At 37.9% G+C, this 25,600-nt stretch overlaps 1 protein-coding gene across 2 annotated transcripts in view; it reads left to right on the plus strand.

Annotated features, from left to right (window-relative positions):
- Nucleotides 1-25,600, plus strand: part of cntfr (ciliary neurotrophic factor receptor) — a 208,394-nt gene that overhangs the window by 95,832 nt on the left and 86,962 nt on the right. For both annotated transcript variants that reach the window (XM_077243269.1, XM_077243270.1), the window contains exon 3: nt 13,927-14,160. In XM_077243269.1, the coding sequence (XP_077099384.1) occupies nt 13,927-14,160 (234 nt within the window). The remainder of the gene's footprint in view (nt 1-13,926; nt 14,161-25,600) is intronic.

Below are 25,600 nucleotides of genomic sequence, written 5' to 3' on the forward strand. Positions count from 1 at the left end.
ATTACTCAAAAAATGTAAATACAATTTCAGATAATTTAGGGGCTGTTTACACAACATCGTTTTTAACTAAAAACGTAAAACTTTTTTTTTTTTTTTGCATTTTGGCCATTTGTTTACGCTACAACAGCGTTTTGGTTGCCTGAAAATGCAAACTTTCGAATACGGGTTTCAAAGTGCAAGTTTTTAAAAACAGTCTCCGTGTAAACGGCAAAAACGCGAACCTCTGATAACGATGATGTCATGCACATGCATATAATGTGTTCAATCTATAGTGTTTCTTCCATTTCAGTGAGTAAACAACTTCTAGCAGTAACTCTATATAACCTTTTCAGATTGCTGATATACAAATCAAGAAAGTTCTACATTTTTGAGTTGATAGAAATTATTATTTTATTACAACTTTAAATTTTTAAGTTGATACTGGTTGCCTCAAGTATGTTGAGCTTTCTTAACTTCTTTTACGGTGCACAGCCAGAACATTCTTTCTCTATTCAACTGAGTGCATCTGCTTGTTCAGCTTCAGCTGCCCCTATACCAGTCACTAAGGCATTCAAATTGAGCCCAGTGACCCAAATTATGACAACAAAAGTATGCATGCCATCTGTTTCAGACTCCATTTGATGTATCATGCCCCATTCTCTACACCTACAAGCATAGAAACTCAGAAGAGGTCATCAGATTCTGTGTTGACAGTTGTATAATACACCCTCACTGTTTTTGCAATTCACTTTTTCTCATAACTTGCAGTTATAGGTGCGTTCTCCTCTAAAGACACTATAGAACAGTCCCGTCCCTCAACTTTTCTGTTTTTCATTCCCTTCTAGCCATGATAATTCATCAAATTGAAGCTAGCATTGTGTTCACGTGAGGCCTAGCTTGAAAGGAGGGCATTGGCAGACGCAAAACAGAGAACCCACATATGTCAAATGGCAAAGTCTGGGCATTAATCTTCACGCCTTCATCTGCATGCGCTCTCTGAGAGGTGTTTGTTGGAGAAATTGGGTCAGAAAATCCACAGTTGTTAGAATTAACCTTTGTTAACAGCTCTCACTCCTCTTACAACTCAGAGTAAACTAAATGCAACTTATAGCTTTTATTTCAGTGATATAATACCAATTTAAAACAAAGCATATTGCAACAGAAAAAAACTACAACTTTAGAGGTCAAAGCCATGTTCCGGACTGACAGATGATACAGCTTTTCGTGAGCTTAGAATTATACAGTTCTATCTCCGTTTAGGGTAGTTCTGAGATATTGAGCATCAAAGTTTTTAAATCCCTGCTGTTTTGTGAGATGGAACCTTTTTATTTTATTAATAACTACTAACAAAATATTGTTTTTTACAAAAATAACACCACACAGGCATTAATAAACACCTAATGGATAAGATTATGTCAAAAACTCAATTTCGACCAAAAGTGGAGATAGAACCATATAATTCTAAGCTCACGTTTTGCTAAGTATACACAATTAGCAGTTTCTAAATGAGCCTGCGAAGGTCACATTCCATGTCAAGTGCATATTAATATCTTTTATGTCATATTCATGAATGTAATCACAATTAATGAATGTTGCTTGAATTATGCTCATCAGGAGATGCATAAAAGAAAATGTCTGTGATGTTTAAACACGCCGTCCTTCTGAGCCTCTGCTCCTTGAACTGCAATTTAGTATTGAAATAAAGTACACTTTGAGATAAATTGTGCAAAGATAATTACGTTTTAATATCACCATAAATGCCACGACTGTATATGTAGTCATAATATTAGTGCAATTACTGTACATGATCTAATGTCTCTGTTTGCATGTGTGGCAGCGGCGGTAAATCTACTGATAGATTGCCCTCTTAGATTCCAAGCTTCTGTGTGTGTGCTCGGGTTGTGCACGATGAAGCAAACACTGAAGTGAAATGGTTGTTTCCAAAAACTAATGCTTGCAATAAGTTTTAATTTCCTGTGTGGGTTAGCAGCTGTCTGCTGGCCCTTAAAACAGAAGCTCAAAAACGTAACTCTTAAAATGTAATGATTACTTCCCCAAAAGAAGAGAGAAGTCAATTTAGGGTCTGTTTACACAACACTGTTTTCAACTAAAAACTTAAAACTTTTTATGCATGTTGCCATTCATTTACACGACAATGGCGTGTTGGGTGCCTGAAAATGCAAACTTTTGAAAAATCGGGTTTCGAAAAAGTTTTTCAAAACGGTCTCCGTATAAACAACAAAAACTTGAATCTGTGAAAACGATGATGTCACGCACATGCGTATGACATGTTCAGTCCATAATGTTTCATCGCCATCTAATGGCCTGGCAGCAGAAAACAACGTTTTAGTTTCGCCTGAATGGGGATAATTTTGACAATGGTGTCGTCTGCACGCGGAAAACTCAAAGGAAAAACTTTAAGCGTATTTAAGCACATTTGACCAAACGTTTTAAGCATATCGTTGTCGTGTAAACGTACCCTTAGACATTTCTGAAAGTGTGAGAGACAATTCTTCTCAGTTATAATGATTGTGATGCTGTTAGTGCGTAGTGCGTTAATAAATGTTACCTATGTGTTGCACTTTGTCTGGCGTGTCCAATCCTGCTCATGGAAGGCCACTATTCTATAGAAAGTCCAGTTTAGTTTAACTTTAGCTCCAGTTTAAACACGTCTGAACAATAATCAAGGTCTTCAGGATGAGAAGAAACTTCCAGGCATGTGTGTAAGAACAAGTTGGAGCTAAACTTTGCAGGACATAGGACCCCCAGGAGCAATATTGGACACCCTTGCATCTGGTAGTCCTAAAACGTTCCTACTCATGGCGCACAGAAAAGATGAGGTGGAAATTACAATGTCCTCTCATGCGGAACCAATCGAGATCAGAGCTGAAGGTGAGGAACTCAAAACTTAGCCATGCTTTACAGATGATGGGGTTGGACTTTACTTGCAAATGTGGCTGCAAGATCCTGCAAGGTAACATCAATCACCTAAAAAAACAATATGACACCGGAAACATTCTCTAGTTGGAGAAAGCTCTTTTCTTCAAACAGACCTGTTATTCCAGTGACACTCACAAACAGGTCCTCCCTTTCCGGACAGATTAGCCCTGAGTGTTATCCAAACAAGACTTGCCCGTTGTTTTCCTTGTGCGTGGCAGTGTCTGGTGAGTAGTGTGCCACCTGTTGGAGCAAGGAGAAGGGCCACTAAGCAGGGCAATCATGCCGGGATTACCCTGAGGTAACGGGAAATTTTGGATGAAGTCACGGCAGCTTTTGGTTGTCCTGCAGTGAGAGGCTCCAACTCAGGGTGTGAGATTATGGAGGTGTTGGAGAAAGGAATTGGAGAGATGAATACAAAGGAGATGGAAAAGGAGGTGGGATAGATAAGGGATAAGCACGAGAAAACACAAGAGCATAAGACTGTGTTATGAAAGGTTTTCTCATGGGGAGTAATAGTGTGGAATACAAAGCAGGCTTGTCACAGTAGAGTCTGTTGGGATGCCAGAATGTGTACCCTTCGCAAACGAGATGAGTGTACCCTTCGCTCTAGAGAATCTGTAGTAAAGGTATGATAAGGTCTCGATCGTATGGCTTTGCATCAGAGATGAGTTGTAAACTCACTATCAATAGACACCTAAAAAGATGAGAATACCACAGAGAATTTGTCAAAACCAGATTATACATATCAGCCAAAACCTCAAATTAACAAGATATTATTATCAGAATTTAAAGACCACATACCACATAGGATTTTATTAAATTTGTGTTTTCTGTCTTTTTTTTTTTTTTTTTTTTTTGACTTAATGAAAATATGTGTTAAGGCACTTTTTGTTCAACCCATGAGGAATTTGAATAAATGACTATTAATTTATTTATTTATTTTATGTTTATCTAAGTGATGAATTTTGAGATGTAGATTCTCAGAAAGGGTTTTGAAAAAAGGTAATAAAAAATTATATATATATATATATATATATATATATATATATATATAGCCCTGCCTGAATTATTATATATATAATGATTTTTTCATTCAAAAGATGTTTTGTTCTATTTAATATTGCAATGGATTTAGACATTTTTGTTTTTATATTATTAATATCTGGTTTCCAGCATAAATTATGATCTATTATAACACACAAACATGTATTTTGAAACACACTTTCTATTCCGTCATTATGATCCTAATTTTCGCTTTATTACTTTGCAGATTCCAAAATATTATGAACTTTGTTTTAATTATATTAAATGAAAGTCTATTATAGTCAAACCACTTTTTTTCAGACCATCAATTCAATTTCCACTGTATTCAGAAACTGTTCCAAAATCATAAATGTTATATTCATTACCATCCATTGCAGTGGGAATCTCTTCTTCCAGTTCCATCACTGCCATTGAGGTCGACCTATTTGCTCTAAAGCCATACGGATGTTCACTCAGTATTTTGTGTTTAACTGTTAAATTATCAAGCCTGCGCACAAATCATCATTGTTGCATCATCATTTACACCTCAAACATGCAATGCTAAACTTGCATTGTAGACAAGCTGTGAAACTGTCAGGATGTTAAATATTCCTCTGAGAAATCTTTAATTTCATCCCCTTTAAAGCAAAACTTCTACACCGTCAAAGCAGTACTTTTGTTACAAATTCACCCATTTCAACAAAAAAATCAAGACAATCACCATCAGAATTCAGATCGCCTGCTGTGAACAATGATCTTATCATTATGCATAATCAATCAATGTGAGGACTATGACAGCGCAATAAAAGATTTTGGTTATATTGCCCTCAGTTCTGATGCATCTGATTGGTGCTTAATAAATGTAACCCTAAATCAGCTGAATTGTAGAGGTTGTCCTTGAGATCGACAAATGAAGTAGTGGTTTACACAATCTAGTTACTTATTAACTTGTTTTTTTCTTCCCTTGTGTTCCCTTTTATGGGGAATATATAGGAATATTCTTGATTGTAGTTCACCAGAGACCATTTCATCCACTGGTCCAGAGAGAGCTTGTAAACACCTTGGTCAAAGGGATTTTTTTTCTAATCAGAAAAAAATGATTTATCTTTCTTTCTGAGACATGCCTCGGCCTGACATGATAAATTATCTAAGAGTGCTACTTTGGCTGGCACACTGGCATCCTCTCAGAAATGCTTTCTGATCCCTTCAGCATAGCAAGGTTTTTAAATCAGAGTACATACTTTGCAGTCATCAAATTCCAGTCGCAAGCATTTCCCCTTTTGACATAAACACATCAGCATCTAAAAAAGACCCTTTGCGTCAGGATTGATTGGGGAAATGATAACAATGGCTGAGCAAATGGAGACAAATTACGGCAAGTGTTGTGGGTGCTCTGAGTGCCTGTCAAAACAGACGTAAAAAACGAGCGGCAGGATTCTTTCTGACCCTTACCGGAGCTTGTTCCTTCCCTCTCCCTCCTGCTGCCACCCTGCGAGGAGAAGGGGAACAGAGAAGGAGCGGTTGTTGGTTTTAGGCCTCAGTGTACTTCCTGTAAACTATGGGAGTGCTTTGTAATGACATCCAGGTATGTTTGCTCTTCATTTTGCACGGCTCATCTGTGATCAGCGCTGGAGGACATGTGTGTCGGTGGAGATGGAGTAAGAGAGGGAGGCTTACAGCAAGCAGATCCTTCCTGATGATGAGGACAGGGGGCCGCAGACACAGGCCTGCCACGGGATGTTTACATTCCAGCAGCAAGGCCACGCAATTCCCTCATTCAAAGCAGAGCCGAGGTAGAGTGGCGGAATAAATGTGCAAGTAATCTGGGTATAAAGGAGTGTTTTCTCCAAGGGCCTGGGGCCAATGCAGCAGGTTCATGCCATCTACTTCATTCTGAGCATGAATTAGATATTAGAACATAATTGCAGAGTCGCCAGAAAGTAAAGTGCTCTTGAAACTTGATTTTAAAATCTGTTTATTTCTGCCACAATATATGTTATAGTCCACATCAGTTGTTAGTCTGTGTTTACAAATATTTAGAAGCTAGATGACTTCATAACATGCCATTGGCACTACAAGAATAGCCTCAGTGACTTACCTTAATACTCCAGAACATCATCAGTTGATTGGGAATGCTTTTTGATTTGTTTGTTTTTTACCATTGAACATTTCACTCTAGAATATATTGGCCATATATAATATATTGGCAATAACCTTGGTTGGTGTATGTAATAAGGTTTAAGATTCAGGGAAGAAGGAGGCGGGAACCGGTGAACATTTAACATTTTTAATAATAAAATAAAACAAATACAAAAACAAAAGGATCCACCAGCACCCCCTCGCGGACGACTGCTGGCTACACAGAACAGAAATAAAACACAACATAAAGTCAGGCCTGTTTCTCTCTCTCGATCTTCAGCATCGTTGCTCCTCCTTTTATGCTTCCGCTCCTCCGTGAGAGATGCGAGACCGGTGCGTCTCACAGTTGACGTTCATTATCACTCACGCCATCGGCCTCGCGCCACTCTCTCGCGTCCCTCGGCCTCGTCCTGCTTGCCACAGTGTATGTCTGTTTTTACGCTGTGAATTTACACTGTGCTTAATGAGTTGGACTGCATCATTTTGGCAAGCACATCTTGAGAAAAGCTTAGTTGTACTGCAGTGTTTAGCCTATTTTTTTATTTTTTTTATTCCAAGCCATGATCTTCACAGAATTAAATTAGAGTGACCTGACATGAGACAACGTAATAAAGCAACAAGAAATGAATCACATTTCTCCAGCTACGTCTGCATCAAGCTGAATTTGTCCCATACTTAGTATAAGTGACTTGTCAGTGCAAAATCTCATTGGTCCAAAATCCCAACAAAGATGGCCGTAGGTCAGAATTTCCAACTTCCCTCATGGAAAAAAAATACAACAGAACATCACTTAAACTTGGACTTCCAACTTGGAAAGTGATTAGGAAATTCACAACTCAGGTACACAGTGATGATTCACATTTTGGCACACAGAATGTATTCCGAGCCTGTTTAGCAAAATGTTTGCAGTGACAGGCAATGTTTTCATTTATCCTCTGCAATTTGGTTACTGGGGAATTTTACACTTGTTAAGCTAACAATAGCTTTGCTATTTTGTTCCCTTATATATAATCTTTCGAGCATCAGCACTTACAATATAATGGCCAATGGAACACCTTTATCATTGGAAGTAGGTGCATATAAATAACCCACATCAACTTTGTTTGAAACGCAGCATTTAACATTAAGTATGTTCTGATTGGCTGTTGCATAAATACTTTCAGTGAACAACTTGTCACTGGAAACACCCGGTTAATTGGGACACGGTGTAAGACTAGACCAGCTCCCTGCATACTTCGCAATCATGATAATCACAGCATAGCATCAACACCACCATAGTAACATATGGTCCAATTGCTGCAATAGTCTTATGCTGCCATAACCATGCTCTCGATAGGCCGTCTTTTAATACTTGCGTAATTCCTGAAATTCACAACCTTGCACCAAATCAATGACATGAACAGTCTTATGCTGCCATAACCATGCTCTCGATGGGCCGTCTTTTAATAATGGCGTGATTCCTGAAATTCACAACCTTGCACCAAATCAATGACATGAACACAGCGCAGCCCCATTTATCTTCACAGCCTGTCAGCAGCAGCTAGATTTCAGCTCCACATGTGGAGTGCTAAGGATGTATGTTACTGTGTATTAACAAATGAAGAGGAGGGGGGGTGCTGTTTCTGTGGAGTGCATTTCTGAGATTAGGATCCAGTTCAATCAGGGTTGCCTTTGTGTATTAGGGCTTTGGGTGCGAGTGGGATGGGGTGTTTTAATCTCCTCTGGTGCCGATTTGCATTGGAGCGTTGTCTCATGCTGCTTTCCATCACAAGGGGCTGTTGAGTTGTACATCCTGTTTCATCTCCTCTGGCAGACTGCTCATGTGTCTGGGGAAACAAAGTGGGACTGAGTTTCTGTCAAAAGTTCCATTGTGCATTGAATTGGGAAAATAATAAGCCATTATTAAAAAAAAATCAGAACGATGCAAGGCCCACATCATTACATCCTAGTATTTTTTTTCTTCTGACTAGTGAAGATATTATGTAAAAAATAACAATGTAAAAAAAACAATCACTCTAAAATCTCTGAAAAAATGAGATATAGTGATGTTATAGAGATTTTAGAGTTGAAGGACATTGTTAGACATGACACTGAGCAGAATAATATGACCAATGTTAAATAATGTTCTTATAGTTTCACATTGCAAATAAAGCGTATAGAATAACGAGCCCGTTCTCATCCTTTGGCGGCATATGTGACGCCATATGACAAAACGGCGAAATACTACGCACATGGCACCCTTTAGCGTGAATATAACACGCGAACCCAAGGCGTCATAAAGTTGACTGGCATCCTTTAGCGTGAATATGAGACGCAGACCCTACCCCACACCTAAACCTACCCATCACAGTGCGTGTTATATTGACGATAAAGGGTGCCATGTGCGTAGTATTTCGCCGTTTTGTCATATGGCGTCACATATGACGCCAAAGGATGAGAATGCGTTAGAATAACAAGACCTGAATCTTGACCTGGGACAAAACGTAAAGTTGTCCCCCTCTTATCAGTGGCCCTGTATGTAAGTATTATAATATTAATTGTGAGCTGTTTATGCTTTGTTCTCAAAAAATGCATCCATTAAAGATCAATGTATGATCTTTGTATAAAATTCAACTGGTGGGAGTAGAGCAGCGATTTTGCAATGACTTTGAGTGTGGCTCCAGCAGTGGATCAACCATTGGCTTTGAACATGGTTTGAGCAATAGTTCCATCTCTAAAATTTGACTGGATAATCATTCATTTTAGTATACTTAGTATATACCCATTTAGGAGTTTTCGTGGGTCTCAAGCTAAAGAGAAACTTGTGTTGGTCTTCAACTAGATAGTCTTTGAAGCATGTGGTGCATCACGGGAGGTCTGGGAGGAGAGAGAATATCAGGAACAGCGCCAATGGCTAGGAGTAAGCAAGCATCCCCCCTGACAAGTGTAAGAAAATAAACCAACTAGCCAAACCCACATTCCCAATGTAGAGCGTCTAAGCCCAGGAGCCCAATGATGAAGCTGTCTGATCCATGTAGAATCAATCTGATACTTTTGTAATCCTATTGACCTTTGCAGACTATGGAGCATTTCATGACCTTTGTTTGTGTGAAAATCCCTCTGTGTTACAATATAATATCAGCCAGGGAGAGAAAACTTCCATATGCCACAGTACTACACCGGCCCACCTACAGCCTGGAGGCTTTAGTGCGATGAGTCCTTGTAAACTCCGGCAGCTCTGAAAGCATGCTGATACCATGAAACCAAAGATGGAACGAAATATTCATGATTTGGAGGAATCAATTGTAAAATTTTAAGACTCAGGCAATGAAAGTCAATGACCTTTTTGAAAAATGGGGGTAATCAAAGTATTTTCAAGCTGGGTTATCCTGGTCAGTGATGGTTTGAAGCAGGTAAAGCTGGTTGGTGAACAATCTTGAGACAGCAGCATACCAGCATCCCATACAGGCCACCAATATCCCAAACTCGACAACTGATTTTAGTAGGGACTGTCCTGCATGAAACTTTTGTTTGCATTGTGTACTTCCACAAAACATTATTCTGAGATTGTGAGTTATAAATTGTAATTTCCAATGTCCTTGTGAGAGTTTGAGAACAAAGGACACTCATTAACACAGACAGCTTCTGTTTGCCCAGCCAATTAACTGCTTTGTGCTTTTGCTGCATATTTCAGAAGGACAGCTGTTCCTCATCTAGCAAGGAGTTCTAGTTGTCCATCCGGTCCTCTATTGGCCAGTCTAGAATTCCTTCCTCAAGCAACACTGCATATGTCCTGCTCATAAACCTTTAGCACTTCCATGTGGGTGTAAAGTCCCTCTCCTCTCATCTCTACATGACGCCTCCGCTAACCTCTGCGGCCAGTTTACATCTACATTATTAAGTGTCAGTTTGACAACTGCTTTAAACTCCAGCCATATTTTCCCCTTCCATTCTATTGCTAATTGGACCTTCAAACTCATTGCCCTTGAAACTGCACGTTCACTTGCATGTATTGGAAATTGTTTGGCTTGTGTAGTTGGGTTTGTTTAAAGCAATATGTTTTGGAGCTTTTGACATGTTGAGCCATGATGTTATTGTAGGTAGTGAAAGTGAGAGGGCAACTCCTGGAATCAAACTTGATCCTTTTTGGCACAAATGTTCTATCCAAAGATAAAATGCGGTAATGGTCTAGCATTGAATTGCCAATTCTATGCCACTATGTGGCAAAATGAAGCAAACCTAAGATCTGATAAGGCTGTAAAAGAAGTACCTGCTAATTGCATACTGGAAATTAGGCATTCTGAGCTATCGAAAGGTAGCAGATATGAGGAATTGTTCTTGGGCTTTGTTGTGTCCTGCCAATGCACCACTCGCCCTATCGCGGACTTCCCGCTTCAACAGCTTCAACAGATAAGCAGGCAGGAAACAAGAAATGGATTTATTTGATGCTTCGTAATAGCACGGTCTGGAAAAAGTGGGCAGACAAGTGAGAGGCAACCCCTTAATGAGAATCCTCAAAGGGAACAAGGCAGAGGGCAAAGCAATGACTCCCATACTAAAGATATTTAGAGAGGAGATATTTCACAAGCTTGCACAACTGAGATTCCTCACAAAGCATCGTCTTCTGAGGGATTTTTCAAAAAACAGAGCTATAAAATGACCTTTTGAGAAGTTCAGCCTGAATTTAGGCATTTACCCTCCTTGCAATTATTCTTTCTTTTTTTGATATCTAACATATGTTTGAGAATGATAATCATGTTTGTTCAATGGACACAATTAAATTGGTTCAAAGAAATTATAGTGTATGAGGGGAGTTGTATTGAATATAAAACAATATGAATGCACGCAATACATTACATTTCAATTGAAAGTGAAGAGAATACAATTACCCCTTTTTTAAAGTTGAAAAAATCTATAGAATGGTAATCAGGATGATGAAATCAGCAGACATTTCAAGTTAGTTCACAGTACAAGGTGACCGGAGAATTTTCTTTGAGCTAAGACTGAAGAAAGTGATGCCTAACTTATTCAAAACGTTATTCTACTCCCATTCTGTCATTTTAAAATGATAGATCACATTATAAAGTGTCCTGTTTGGATTTAAAAGTTTGTTTAGTTGTTTGACAGACATCAAATTAAGTTATCTGCAAGGAAAGTTTCCCTGTAGCAACATTGGTGCTATCAAATATATTAATATAATATTTTTACACTTTTGTCATTGCTTATAAGCTTATAAGTTATTATCTGTAAAGATAGAAACATGTTTTCTCTAAGCAGGAAATTTGCAGTCACATTTGCGACAGCAAGTCACACTATCTACTGAACGAAGCCTAATGGGCACGTCTGTGTTATAGCAAACAGTCACCACTGTCACTGTCCTCCTCTCTTGAACGCAACAGCCTTTCTCTTTCCATTCTACTCAACATTGCTGCATCGTAGGCTTTGACATCAGAGTAAATGTAAAATTCATGGATTTGGTTTGCCCAGACCGTGTGGATTAAGCTACAGGGGTAGTTAGTCAGGTCAGTGGAAGAAAGAGAAATTGCTTTTTACGACCCCTGTGCATTGTCGGAGTCACGACGCCGTAATGAAAGTCAAAGAGGAGCATTGATGTTTTCTCAGAGTTTCGTTTGTTTGCCTGTTTGTGTATTCTGAACCTTCTTTTTTCTTGTGTTTTTTTCATTGTTACAGCTGTCGCATGACGGCGGACATCTATAGGGTATTACTCGTGGTTGCGACATGAAGAAATGTATTTTCTTTTGATGTAAAAGCCCATAACAACACGCCTTAGGGTGTGAAAAAGATTCTGTAGAAAAATAACCACATCTTCCTTTTCTTGTGAAAAACATGGTAATCACCGAACTGATTTTAAGTAGAAAAAAATAACAGACCTGCTATTTTCTCATCTCAGGCAAACAAAAAAACAATTTTGTTTGATATTCTTAGCCAAAATACATTCATTCATAGATTTATATTTCACACAATCTCATATAATCCATTCTGACAAACACAATCTTTCAAGAGACTCTCCTCACATTTTTTCGCACATGAACACCACTAACATGCCCTGTCTACCAGTGAAAAATACAACGGTCAAAGGATGCATACGTGTACCGCATGTGTAGATAGAAAAACAATGGAAATCCCCACAATAAAATACAAAAACATGATCTGTATTGGTCTTAAAAATATGTTGCTGGGTTCACATTTGAGACTAAAATAGATATAGACCCCTTTTCAGTTGGTAAACATGATTACGTTTTTATGTGGGTGGAGCTTAGGTGGAGGCAGAACGATCCCTCTGGCCGCTTCAATAACGCTAGTTTGCAAGTTTTTTTTTTTTTTTTTTTTTAACAATGACGGGAGAAAATCAGATTTGATCTTAATGTGCAAGGTCACTCACTGTCCAGGACCGCAATTGTTATTTGCAAAAGTTAATTTTAACGGACGGAACCAGATTGGGCGACCCATCCACGCTCAGTCAATGGATGGACGATCTGACAGGATTAACGTTACCTCGGTTGAGTGGCCTGCCTTCTACACCTACCTGATAGAGAAACCGAGCGTAAAGACAAACTGAGGGCATATAAATCTTTAGATGCCTATAACTATGTGATGAATGGTCTTGACTTGTGGCAACGTTAAATTGCGCGGTCCTCCCCAGCGCCAAGGCCAGAAGACGACAATGTAAAGAGTGACATTACAGTGCAATTTTAACAATGTGAATATTTTCTAGAAACACAAATATTTTTATGTATTAAAATTATATTAATTAACTATGTATTTGATTATTCTTTGTTACCAGGTTCTTCAAAAAGTATCACATTCAATCACAACAATGTATACAATCATAGATGATTCACAAATAATCACAATAATTTAGAAAACAATTATGCAATAACATTTCAAATTGGATCCTGTAGGTGATTCTTGCACCCAGAAACGCAACAAGATGACATTTAATAAAAATAATAATAATTTAAGATCCTTCTTATGTAGCCGAATCTGTGCTGGTTTGTATTGGCCGCCTCCAGTTTTCACTTTGTTTTGCCTCCAGCTAACACCGTGACGTAATTGTGACGTCGGCGCAAAAGGAGTCTATAGACTATTCTATTACTATAGATAGTAAAACAGTTTCATGGTATTTAAGGTCATAAAAAGTCTTGGTAACACTTTACAATAAGGTTCACTAGTTAACATTAGTTAATGTATTAACTAACACGAACTAACTATGAGCAATCCATTTATCACTATATTTGTTAACGTTAGTTAATAAAAATACAGCTATTCATTGTTAGTTCATGTTAGTTCACAGTGCATTAACTAATATTAACAAGATTTAATAAAGCATTAAATGTTAAAATTAACATTAACAAAGATTAATAAATGCTGTATACGTGCAGTTCATTATTAGTTGATGTTAACTAATGTAGTTAACTTATGTTAACTAACGAACCTTATTGTAAAGTGTTACCAAAGTCTTTAATATATTAAATGATATAAGAAACATCTTAATTATCATTTTTATCGTTTATATTGTGATATGTTGTAGATGGTTGTAAGAGTACATATTTGATCTCCCTCATCTTTTTGAATGAACAGCCGGCAACAGTAAAGTAAATTTCAAAATAAGAGTCATATTTGAAGTCCCCCATTAAGTTTTTTTCCCCCTTCATATTTTGATTATGCAATAAACCAGTGTAACTGAATATTGATACCTTTCCCTTATAGTTATTTAAACACACTCCTACATTTTTCAACTTAGGAGCATGTGCTCCTTGGAAAAGTAAATGTAAAGCCATGTGTTGCAATTATGATGACCTCTGTTGCAATCGTGATGGCCTCATGATGATTATGTTTCCCCAGGTGCCAGGATCCAGTATGAAAGGATAGGAAGTGATGTCACTATGCAATGCGGCTCGCTGGACAACGACGCTTCTGTAACGTGGAAGGTGAATGGCACGGACGTGAAGGCCCGCCGGCGAGAAGAAGGACCGCGGCTCATCCTGATGGAGGTGAACATGAGTAGCAATGGCTTATACAGCTGCTTCCAGAACCCCGACGGCCAGCGCCGCGACCAGATCAATCTCCGTGTCGGACGTAAGTAGTGACTGTATATCCTGATTTATTCTTCCTCATATTCACTACATCCTTCCCAGAACTTCGAATAACCCTGGACAATGTTTACCCTGACACTTCATTTTGTAAACAAGCACTGCGGTCATTTCCGCCACTTGCTACCTGGTCATCTGATAGAGGCCAATAACCTCTTGTTTGGATGTCTCCACTGTGTATTTGAAGAGTCTAATTATTAACAACAAACGTCATTGTTTGACCCTGACCGCTCCTTGGTTTTCCTCTGGCCCCTGATCCCAAACCTTGTCTTCTCCAGCAAGCAGCTGGTTCTATCTGTGTGGGAGTCACTGGGGTGCAAGTTTTACATCTTATCTATTTGTCGATGGGATTAAATTGTCGTGCTGGATCTTTTTTATGAGGATATAAAACATGATGTGAGAGAAGATAGTAAGCCTCGTCCAGATGTGCACAATACAACAGGGTCATTTTGTAGGACTTCTGAATGGCCCCCAAAAATATATTCAGGCATTCAATAACTCTAAGTTGTATATTAAATATTTGTATAGCTGTATATTAAAGGGGTGGTTGATAATGATTTCACTTTTTCAACTTTAGTTAGTGTGTAATGTTGCTGTTTGAGCATAAACAACATCTGCAAAGTTAAAACAGTCAAAGTTCAAAGCAAAGGGAGATATTTTCTTTTACGGAAATAGTTTTTTTAAGGACTACAACAAAATGGTGGTAGGGACTACAATGAGCTTCTTCATGGGTTAGTGACATCCCTAACCCTAAAATTTACATAAACCCCGCCTCTGTGAACGCGATTTATATATTATCATGACAGAATATGCTCATCAATGACTAGAAGATAGTTAACTACACATCAGCTACATACGTAAATTCATCAACTAACCATTCAGAAATTTCCTGTTGCAGTCTACATGTTGTCACTTCTTCTTGAGTCTCTCCATCTTTTTCCGACTCCTGTTTGAACATAAAAGGTTAAACGTTTTTGAAATTTCAGTACGTGTCTGTGAGGTAATCTGAGTTGCTAACACACAAGCTCTTGAAGCTCCGCCCTCTGTGCTGGGAGCAGCACCTCATTTGCATTTAAAGGGACACAAAAAGAGTGCGTTTTTGCTCACCCTCAAAAAGTGACAATTTTAACATGCTTTAAAAAAATATCTGTGGAGTATTTTTAGCTAAAACTTCACATACACGCTCTGGGGACATCAGAGACTTATTTTACATCTTGTGAAAAGGGCATTATAGGACCCCTTTAAACATCAAATGTGTTCAGATAGGCTGTGCATGAACATTTAGAACAAAGGTGGGCGACGTGTTAGACTTTGGTAGAATTGGTACATTATTTTCCGCAACTCCCATATAACCCCATAGCTAAATTATAAACTGCTATGCAGTAGCAAATTTGCAAAGCCCTGCAATCAATATGATGTGACGAGATGCTACCCATAACTCCGCCTGACAGCAATTTCATTGACTAATCAAATTAGACGAATGAAGAGGGGGAAAGTGGAGATGAGTCCTCTTATGAGAACATGATGAGGAATGCACTTCATCACCCGCCTCTGCGTACTTCCACGGCCGCTGAAAATGACTGAACGAAATGTAAGCGACTTAAAAATAGTCTAGTTTCTCTAAAGGAATTTCATTTTACATGCATTAAAAATGCAACATTTCATTGAGCATGATTGCAGTTTTTACTTGCTAAAAATTATGGCAAGTTTTTACTTTATTTCCATTTATTCTGTATGTCTCTGCAAAAAAAAAAAAAAATGTGAACTTAATCTCGATTGTTTCTCCTAAGATAAAATGGAGAGCATATTAAGTCTTGTCTTAAAGGGATAGTTTACTTATCCACATGTCGTTCCAAACCTGTATCACTTTCAAACTAGTTTGGAAAGAAACAATGGTGAGTAAAGGATGACAGAACTTAAAATTTGGCGTAAACCATCCATTTAAGACATTAATCACACTTGTCTCCGCTGTTTACTTCTGGTACCATAACATCTGTTCCAGGTGATCTAAACACAAGTGTAGCCGAGACAGATTGCCATTTACACCTGGTAGTAACATCTTAAATGTGTCTCATGCGATCAGATCTCATAACCACATACTCCACCCACTATGTCAGTGTGTTACTGCATTGTTGATAAAGCAAAAACTGTTAAAAAGTCAGCACATTGTGACACACCACATTTTGAGTGGGCTACAGGGTGTTTTCTGTTTAGCAGATGGCGTTAATTTAAACAAGCAAAGGTGTAAACAATATGTCATTGTGTGGCTTTGCTCCGCAAAAACAGATTGTGAGCTTATGTCTGGTGGGCTAGTGGCCGTGTGGCCGCACTTCCTCTCTCACAGCGGCTGGGTCATGGGCAAGACAGCTCAGCTAACAAGATAAGTTCTGCAGCTGAGTGTCTGAATGAGAATGGCATGGTCCCAATCCCACAGACAGAGAGAGACTTCCTCTTCAAGTACGTCAAACACTCTGCCTATCTGTGACAGGAACGCTTGCCAGGAATTAGAGGAGAAGGATTGGGTCTGGTCATTTACAAGGATTCCTTCAGCTCCTCTAAACAGTCTTTAGTGGTCTGCCGTAACCAAAACAGTTTGTGGGTCAACTTTCACTGAGAAACCATAGGAAATAAGTTATGATTTCCTTAATAATTACGCAGGTTTTGTTTGTTCCCACGGATTGTTCAAGATAGCTACTGCTTTAAAAAAAAATGTCTTCGCCATTGTGCTAGGGATCCCTGCCTACAGTTAAATCCTCATTGTTACAATGTATATTAAATAGGAATATGTTCTTATTGTCTGTGATTTTGTTGCACTGCACAGCATTTCCGCTTTCAGTGTGGGCCTGTAGCTGGAAACAAGAAATAAAACAAAAAACAAAAAATAAAAAAGAAAGACAAGGAGTGAAATCAGTAGACATCACAAATTTGATGCGAACCTATATCATCCACACAAGCACCATGGCTCAACGTCTCAAGCGCATTAACATAAATTATTGTCGACGACTCTGAACAGTCTTTGTGGGCCATCTCTTCTTACCCACTAGTACCAAATGCAACACTTTTTAAGTCGCATTGAAAAGGAAGTTGCGAAATTTCTTTTTGTTAGGGATGCATCGAAATGAAATTTCTGGTCTGAAACCGAAACAGCAGGATGCAATTGGCAGAAAAAAACAAAAATAAATTATAAATTAATAATCAAGTAATTAATTTAACTTATTTAATAATAAACACTCAAATAGCTAAAACTTAGTTGTACAAATATTTAAATTGCACATAAGGCAGTTTTTATATAATATTTTTAATAACAGAATTGTTTCTACTCCATTTTTATGGTGAAATAAACAATTAAACGACAATAAACTGTTTTCATGACATATTTATTCAAACACATTGATCAAAAATGCTGGCGCTGACTGGCAACTTAAAAAAAATGATGGTGGGGAAAGAGTTAAAGAGCACCAAAAAAGCAGACAGTTTCAGCAAATTTAGTAAAAGTAAAGAATCTTCAAAAATTTGAGTACCTTTAACAAGATCCAGAACCACATTTCTTAAATGTGTTCTAAATGTCTTTTTTACATAATGTGCTATATTGTAAATTGTGTAATAACTGAGTATATGAAACCCCATGATTTTGGAATAAATAATGAGCTCATCTATCATACTTTCATAAAGCTGTCTTGAAACACTCAGTATGATTAATACAGTCCTCTGTAGCATTATTGGTTGGCAGGAAATATGATGCATAAGCATAGCAAAGTTTACTAATAATACTAAACGTTTGTGAGCGTGTTTGCTACTTAAATTTGGTCTTTCATATACTCCTGAAAGTTGCTAACCCAAATGTCTCACATTCACCAAATATATCCATGAATTGAACTCACTGGCAGGTCAAATCCAACAGTTTGCCATTGCACAAAAAACTAATGATACCTACCAAGAAATGTTCTATTAAGAAATGAAGAAAAAAGAAGAAGAAAAAAACGGTGTTGGCCTTCACTGCAGCATGTAATAACACAAAAAGTAAGTCTGCCAGCCTGATGAGCATTTTCATAAAAAGTATAAGGGCATAAAAAAACAAACATATTCACCAGTAAGTTACCTCTTGTAAAGTTCAAAACTTGCAGCGTCCTTTTCCCTGCTGTTGATTTTCTGTTGCTTGTGTTCCGTCTCCATTTAGCTGTAAGAAACAAGAGAAAGCCATTAAAGTGGCATGTTTTGTCTGCCCTGGGAAAAAGCTGCTTTCCTGCAGGATAAAGTGCTGGGTCTACAGTAAGCAACACTGAGGGTTCAGGCCGGACCACAAAGTATGCGAGGGTAAGCGAGCTGTGCCGTTGTCAGAGATAGCATGCTCGTGTTGGGCTGCTTTGCGGTGGTTGTCAGGGAGGAGGTTAGAGAGAAGACATATGTCGAGGTCATCACTTCTTTGCTTGAGTGCTCACGATGCCATAACTATTAAACTTTTATTATCTTACTGCAAGCAGAGGCAAACAAAAGCATTAAACTAGTCCTCACACAGCGCGTGTGTGGCGTGAAACCTGGGGAAGATAACAAAGGATCATCAAAAAGTGAAAAATAAGAAGTTATTTTCTGGTATTGCAAAGATATTTTTCATTCATTCACCCTTGTGCCATTCCAAACCTTTCTTTCTTCCATGAAACACAAATGAAGATATTTTGAAGAACATCTGATTTGGTATTTCCATACAATGAAAGCATATTGTGTCTTTGAAATGAAAACCAAAGAAACACAATTAAGGCCCATTTATGTCAAAGACAATAACTGTAATAACCATATAATCCAATAATTATATCCAATAAAATAACCAATAATCCACACGACTTTAAAGAACATGATAATTTAAAGTGGCAGGCGACAAAACTTGAAATGAACAATGTTATTGTACATTGATATGGATTATAATATAGTTATCAATATAGTTAACTTGTGTGGCTCTTACGATAGAATTGCATGAAAATGCAGCATTTTAATATCCTAAAGAGCACATTGCAAAACTATTGTGCCACAATTCATGCATTTCAAAAAAGTGAAAATCAAATGCCTGGCTAACCTTATATCTTCCAAATAATCAAAGTAGTCCCATTCCCAGTTTGAATTTCTAACATGCTTGCATATTTGTGCCCAACTGAAATTTAGACTATTAGGCAGATTCGGTGTCATTAGCAAAACATGAAAAAATGACTTTCCTTTTCCCCCTAAGGGACAGGAAAAGAAAATTGCTTTCAACTACACAACCCCATTAAAAAAAGTCTGAATTAACATGTTCTCATCATTCCTTTGGCCAAAACATGTTTTTGGTCAATTTCTTTAAGAGATGGCCCCAGTTCTTATTTGTATTGTGTTAAGGCTGAGCTCCTTTTCCCTGCCAGCTTTATTGTATGTGATTGATATTTTGTTTACCATTGGGATCCTCTGGGATTGTGGAGAACAGGTCAGCCAAATGTAGAATACAGCAATTACATCAGGGCAGGAGAGAAAAGCTCTGCGAGACAAACCTAGATGAGACTCACCAGCATGAGAGGAAAAAATTGCTTCTGTTTTTAATGGTTTTGCAATCCTAGACTTCCCTCTGCAGAACTTCCTCAGTAAAAAGAAAAACAACCTATTTTGACAAGAAGTTGTGTAAATTGCGCATCATAATGCGAAAGAAAACTTATATTATTAAATAAATATTTTTACAGAAGACAAATATTATAACAGTTTGAATTTGCAATATTATGTATATTTGTTATTTTTTGTTGCTATGATCCTATACAAAAAAATCTAAATAAAATATATGATTCTAAACCATTTAATTTTCTAGATACATGGAGCATATTTTATTATCAGAATTGCTGCTGAAATTGTCCATGCTGATCAATTATCCAGGCCTTTACATTAAGCAGAAGTAAGAGAAAAAAGGAAAGAGAATTATAGAGATGTGACATGCTGAAGTTCTCTGCAGCAGATTTATGCCGTTTAGCAGCTTTTCTCATCCTTTGGGAGGAAGGATTGCTGAACTTTAGCTGTAATTTACAAGCTTCTTTCTCCAGGATTTCCTCTCTAATCAAATTTTCCCCATTCTTTCCATACTATCTGCATGTTCTCAAGAGAAAGACAGATGCAGGAAGAAAAGGGAAAAAGAAAGAGAACATATTGCTAAATACTTACCCGTTCCAGACCACTTGTATATTTTAGCAAAGCTCTTCCATGTTATTCGGGAATATGGTTACTGTCAAACATATTTTCAAACCTAAGATGGATGTGGGTCTGAAAAGCAAGAAAATCAATAAGTAATTTACATTTTTTGTGTGGTTCATTTCCTCAGTCATAACCTTATTCCCTAGTAACATAATAGCATTGTTATTTATAGCTGAATTAGACAATGTCAATACAGGCCGTGGCATCTGGAGATTTTTGGATACCTTGGAATTCGGAATCTATGTTTTTAATCAGAGTTTTGATTGTACTGGGGAATTGTGGTAGTAAGGAAATTAATAGAATAATGCATTGTAGAAGATGTAACAGAAAAGCTAGTGTAAAATGAGACAAAAAAAATTGACAACCATCTGTAAAACCTCCACCAAAAACATCTGCATCCACTCAGACCATCAGAATGTTTTCAGGACAGGCTCGAAAACAGTAGCTGAGCTTTAGACATTACATAACACACCCCGTGTGCCACCAAGATGAACCATGTCAGATTAGCAACTGCTTTAAGAGGGTCTGCACATTCTTAACACATAACATCGGCTCCAATGGACTTATGCCCTCTTTTTTCTTCAAACAAACAACAAGAACTCAGCCCCTCATAACCCACGCATAAGTACCCAGGCTAGATGAAAGAAATCAAAGATCAAAAAACACAAGAGCTTCTTTCAGATGAGCCTGTTTTATTGCAGAATAACACATCACTATTGATCTTGGCTCGATTGGAATCCTAAATGGTGGGCTCTCGCTGTTTTCCATACACCGGCGTCAACATGGAGTGTGTCCCACATTGAGTGAGCTCATCACACTGAAAACCTGGTGAAGCTGTTTATCTGTGAAGGCTTAACTTCAAAAGACAGCCCACACACATGAATGCAAACACACTTAGGTTGGGGTTCTGTGTGTGTGTGTGTTTATACTGTATTTAGTGGAAGGTTCAGATACCTCAGGCACCTGCCACAGCTGAACATATAGAAAATGCAAATAAACATACTACAGCACATCCAAAGCTTATGACGTTATTATTATTTTTTTTAAATAATTTTGATTTATTTATTACTATATGACATTTCCGATACAGATTTTTTGGGGGATTCTGTCTTGAATCAAAACTATTTAATTTCCTAAAGGCATTAACTTTTTTATTTGTTTATTGCTTTTCAGAAGAATTTTCAGTCAGCTTTACGGGTAAAAGACCCTTACAATTATCCCAGTGAGCAAGCCAAAGATGAAAACCAAGCCAAAAAACATATTGCTACCTAGCAAACATAAACTTACCAACCCATCCACAAACTCCTATGTACCCACCTTTTTATCTACCTTACCAACTGACCCACCTAGTGTGCCTACCCTGCATAAACCTAAGGTTATCTCCTCACCACCTACCCTACCTGCCAACATTTCTACCCTACATATAAGGGGCTTTCACACTGGGTGGTTCTAGGAACTTAGTTCTAGGAACTAGCCACCAGGGTGGTTCCCCTAGAACTAATGGTTCCCTTAGGAAAATTTTCCTGGTTGCATTCACACCGCCAGTAGGAACTCTGAAGTGATGTAAGCAGCACTTGTTGATGTGACTTTTATTTTGACGGGGCGGCAGACCTTTATTTTGATGCCGCTGAGAATGCCAGAGCTTGAACTCATAGCGCTCGCATTCTCCGTGTTCATTAGTTAAGATCTATCTAACAGTCCCCTCAAAGTTGCGTTGTATTTTCTCCTCAGCGTAAAGGTTAAGAGGCCCATTTCTCACTGTTTTCCATGTTCGTAGAGTTAGTTTGTGAAGTAAATATATAGGCTATAATCTGTGTGTATAATCTGCTATAAAACAGCTTTTTAAAAAATGGCGGGTGCTGGCATTTAGCGCACACTAACGTCACTGGTAGTTTCTATAGTGCTGGTTTAGACCCAACTCTGAAGTAGGAGCTAAATTAATTCTCTCAAAAGGACTGGAACCAAATCTAACTTCCACCCATGCACATATTTACCTACCCTGCCCATTGAACTACCTACTCCACATAAAACAACCCATCTACCTCTCTGCTATATACTGCCCATCTACCCTACCCCTCTCCCACATTTTCCTTTCCTAACCCAACGATCTAACCTTCCTACCAAAAGTCCTACCTTCCTACCTCAATTAATATCAACTGACATACCCTATTGTACCTTATGCAACAACTGTCTTACCTAACCTCCTACCTACTTAATGGCTCCACCTACCTAACTTCTTTACCAACCCCCCACAAAAAGGGAAACATTATTTTTTCCACAATTGAAAAAGGCAGTTGTACAATTGCAGCTTATTCAGCCACAACGAATGGGCACAGGATAACCTGTCTTACACCCAACAGAGCCTTGAGCCAAATGTAACCACTTTACACACAAAGATGGCTGGCAACCCCGTGTTTGATAATGCTTACATTGATCGCTTGTTTACAATAGCATTTTGTCAAGTAATAAGGTCAACTAATGCATTGTTTAAAAGATATGAGACTGCAGATTAGTTTTATTACAAACAGCATACACTTGATAACTTTGTAACAGTTTTGCCTTACCTTTATTCTGTTGTGGGAATGTAATGTTTGCCAGAATAATGGTGACATCAACCTTATTTTCCATGGGAAAAGTCCAGTATACATATAAGTTCCTGACTCTTTGTGGTCATTAAAAATGCCAGGATGTTCTTCGAAAAAGAGTAGGGATTCAACCCTGGTATCCTGGCCAAATTTTCCCATTGGCCTCTGTCCATCTCCATGGCCTCCTAATCGTCCCAATATATACAGTACTGATTGGCTTCATCACTCTGTCTTCTCTCCACCAATAAGCTGGTCTGTGTTGGGCATTCTAGCGCAATATGGCTGCCGTCGCATCATCATCCAGGTGGATGCTGCACATTGGTGGTGCTTGAGGAGATTCCCTCAATAATAATAATAATAATAATAATAATAATAATAATAATAATTATAATAATAATTATTATTATTATTATTATTATTATTAGTAGTAGTATTATTATTAATAAATATTTATCCAAATACAAGCAAACTGGTAAAACACTTCCATTGTTTACATCCTGGAATTTGATAATCACGAGGGCTTGGTCCTATTTATTCAATAGAGTCTACCACACTATTCAATGAAATATAACTTATCAATGTATTTAGTAGAGTGTCTGGAATGGAATGAGAACAGCCCAGATTTTTGATGAAAACTGGCCACATAATTTTAAGAAAAGAGTGAAAGAGGACAGACAATTTTGTTGATCTTTGATTATGCATAGTCAAATATCTAATGATGATTATGCAATATCAAGTATCTATTTGGAAAGTACTGTGATGTCATCTAACGTGTAGCCTATGCAATAACATATACGCCCATGTGCGGATTTGCATATTCTTAAATAAGTGAAAAATTCCTTACAAACAGAACTTAAACGCCCTTTCATTATTCACCCACCTCTACCATGATCATACATTCTATAAGACTGTCTCTTGTCAACATTTTTGCTAACAACTTCAGAAAGATTCTGAACAAAAGCCACCTGCTTGCATCTAAATTGACAACAGAATGCAGATTCCCAGTGGAAACATCTCATTCTGAGCAAGATATAAGTGCCAGCGCTCATTTCCTGTTCCCTGCAGTATGGCACATGCCTTGGGTGTGCCCTCTGCTCAAATTGGGAATTAAACAGCAGTAAAGTGTGTGAAGAGTAAGTTTGATTATAAGATATGGAAGGTCTAACAACTCCCACTGTGTGAAACACTCTTGAAATTCTTTTGAAGTTCAACAAGATAAAAGCAAGCTGTGAGACCTGTTTTCTCTGTGCAGCACTTTCTGTTTTTAAAAATCTTTAAAGACCTCATGAAATTCCTCAGTTGAACAATGGATCAATAAACAATGAGTATATTTTTTTTACTGTTATAATGTAAATTCTATTACAACCATTTGAGGCGGGTCATTTAGAAGACCAACAGTCTTTTAAACATAGCCTTAAGTAGCTTTTGTTTACATCATAGTCGTGAACCATGATTTGCTGCTAGCTATAGTTAATTGGAGGCTAGTGGAATTAGGAGGAAGGGCAATCTCATTTTTGAAGGCATTTTATTGGACAGAAACTTGAATATGCCCTTGAGTGATTAGTTAAATCAGTATTATTTGTTGTCTGTACACTAGCTTATAGATGACTTCAGAGCTAACAGACAGTCCAAAGGTTTTCTGTAAAATAGTTCCAAAATGGATTTCCCTTTCACTGATTATGGAGTACAGCTGGATTAAATTATGAATAATTCAATTATTCAAGCTGCCCACCAAAAAAACATACAGGTGTAGCGGCTAAGGCTCTTAGTGTTATTGCGTTTCCAAAAGGAAAAATGATTTCAGAGCATTTCCACTGGGGATCTCTCTCGTCTCGCCTCACTGCTTCATCAGAGATGGAATAATAGAACACTGTGTCACACTCTAGCGACTCGCTATACAACACCTCATTCACACACAAAAGATTAATCATGTGCTGAATACTAAACTGTTTAACAAATATAGTCTCTACAAATCCTAAATCTGGATTTAGACCATTTCCAAGGGCCATCGTCGTAATCATAGTACGCTACATAGTTCCCTAGTAGTCATTACACTAGTTCTCTCTATCAATTTGAATGCTGTTTGAGCCTTGAGTTTAGAGGGCGTTATTTTCATTCCAATAAAAGAGGCCTTGATTTAGAGATGAAAAATAAACAGTGTTCATTATGATTAGGATCTTAGCCAAGTATATAAATAATGTAGGAATAATGCTGTACGGCCTATCTCTACTCCCCCTAGAGGTCTTTCACCTCATATAATGAGGGCAGTGCTGTGCCCATACTGTGAATTATTAAAACCCAGAGCAATTACAAAAATTACACTACATGCAGTAGAAATGCTATTAACATGAGCTGTATTGGCACTAGCTTCCTCTGATTGTGTTTGAAATGTGCCAAGGTTGAGCAATTTCTGCACTTAAAGTGGCTCGCCAGTCAACTTTTGATTTCTTATCATGAATTATTCTTGTTTACTGAATTTTTGGACTTGAACTTATAAACTGCATTTTGCTCATTTCTTGTTAATCAGGTCATATGAGGATCTGTGTATGAGGTATATGTCTTTGGTAGGTTGTCTTGTTAGGTTTGGAACAGTGCAATTACCGAATCTATGCACACTTTTAAGTGCAAGAAAAGGGCAAATTG

The sequence above is a fragment of the Siphateles boraxobius genome, unplaced genomic scaffold, assembly GCF_051911475.1.
Source record: "Siphateles boraxobius isolate OS27281-9 unplaced genomic scaffold, OSU_SipBor_1 25, whole genome shotgun sequence".
NCBI lineage: Eukaryota > Metazoa > Chordata > Actinopteri > Cypriniformes > Leuciscidae > Siphateles > Siphateles boraxobius.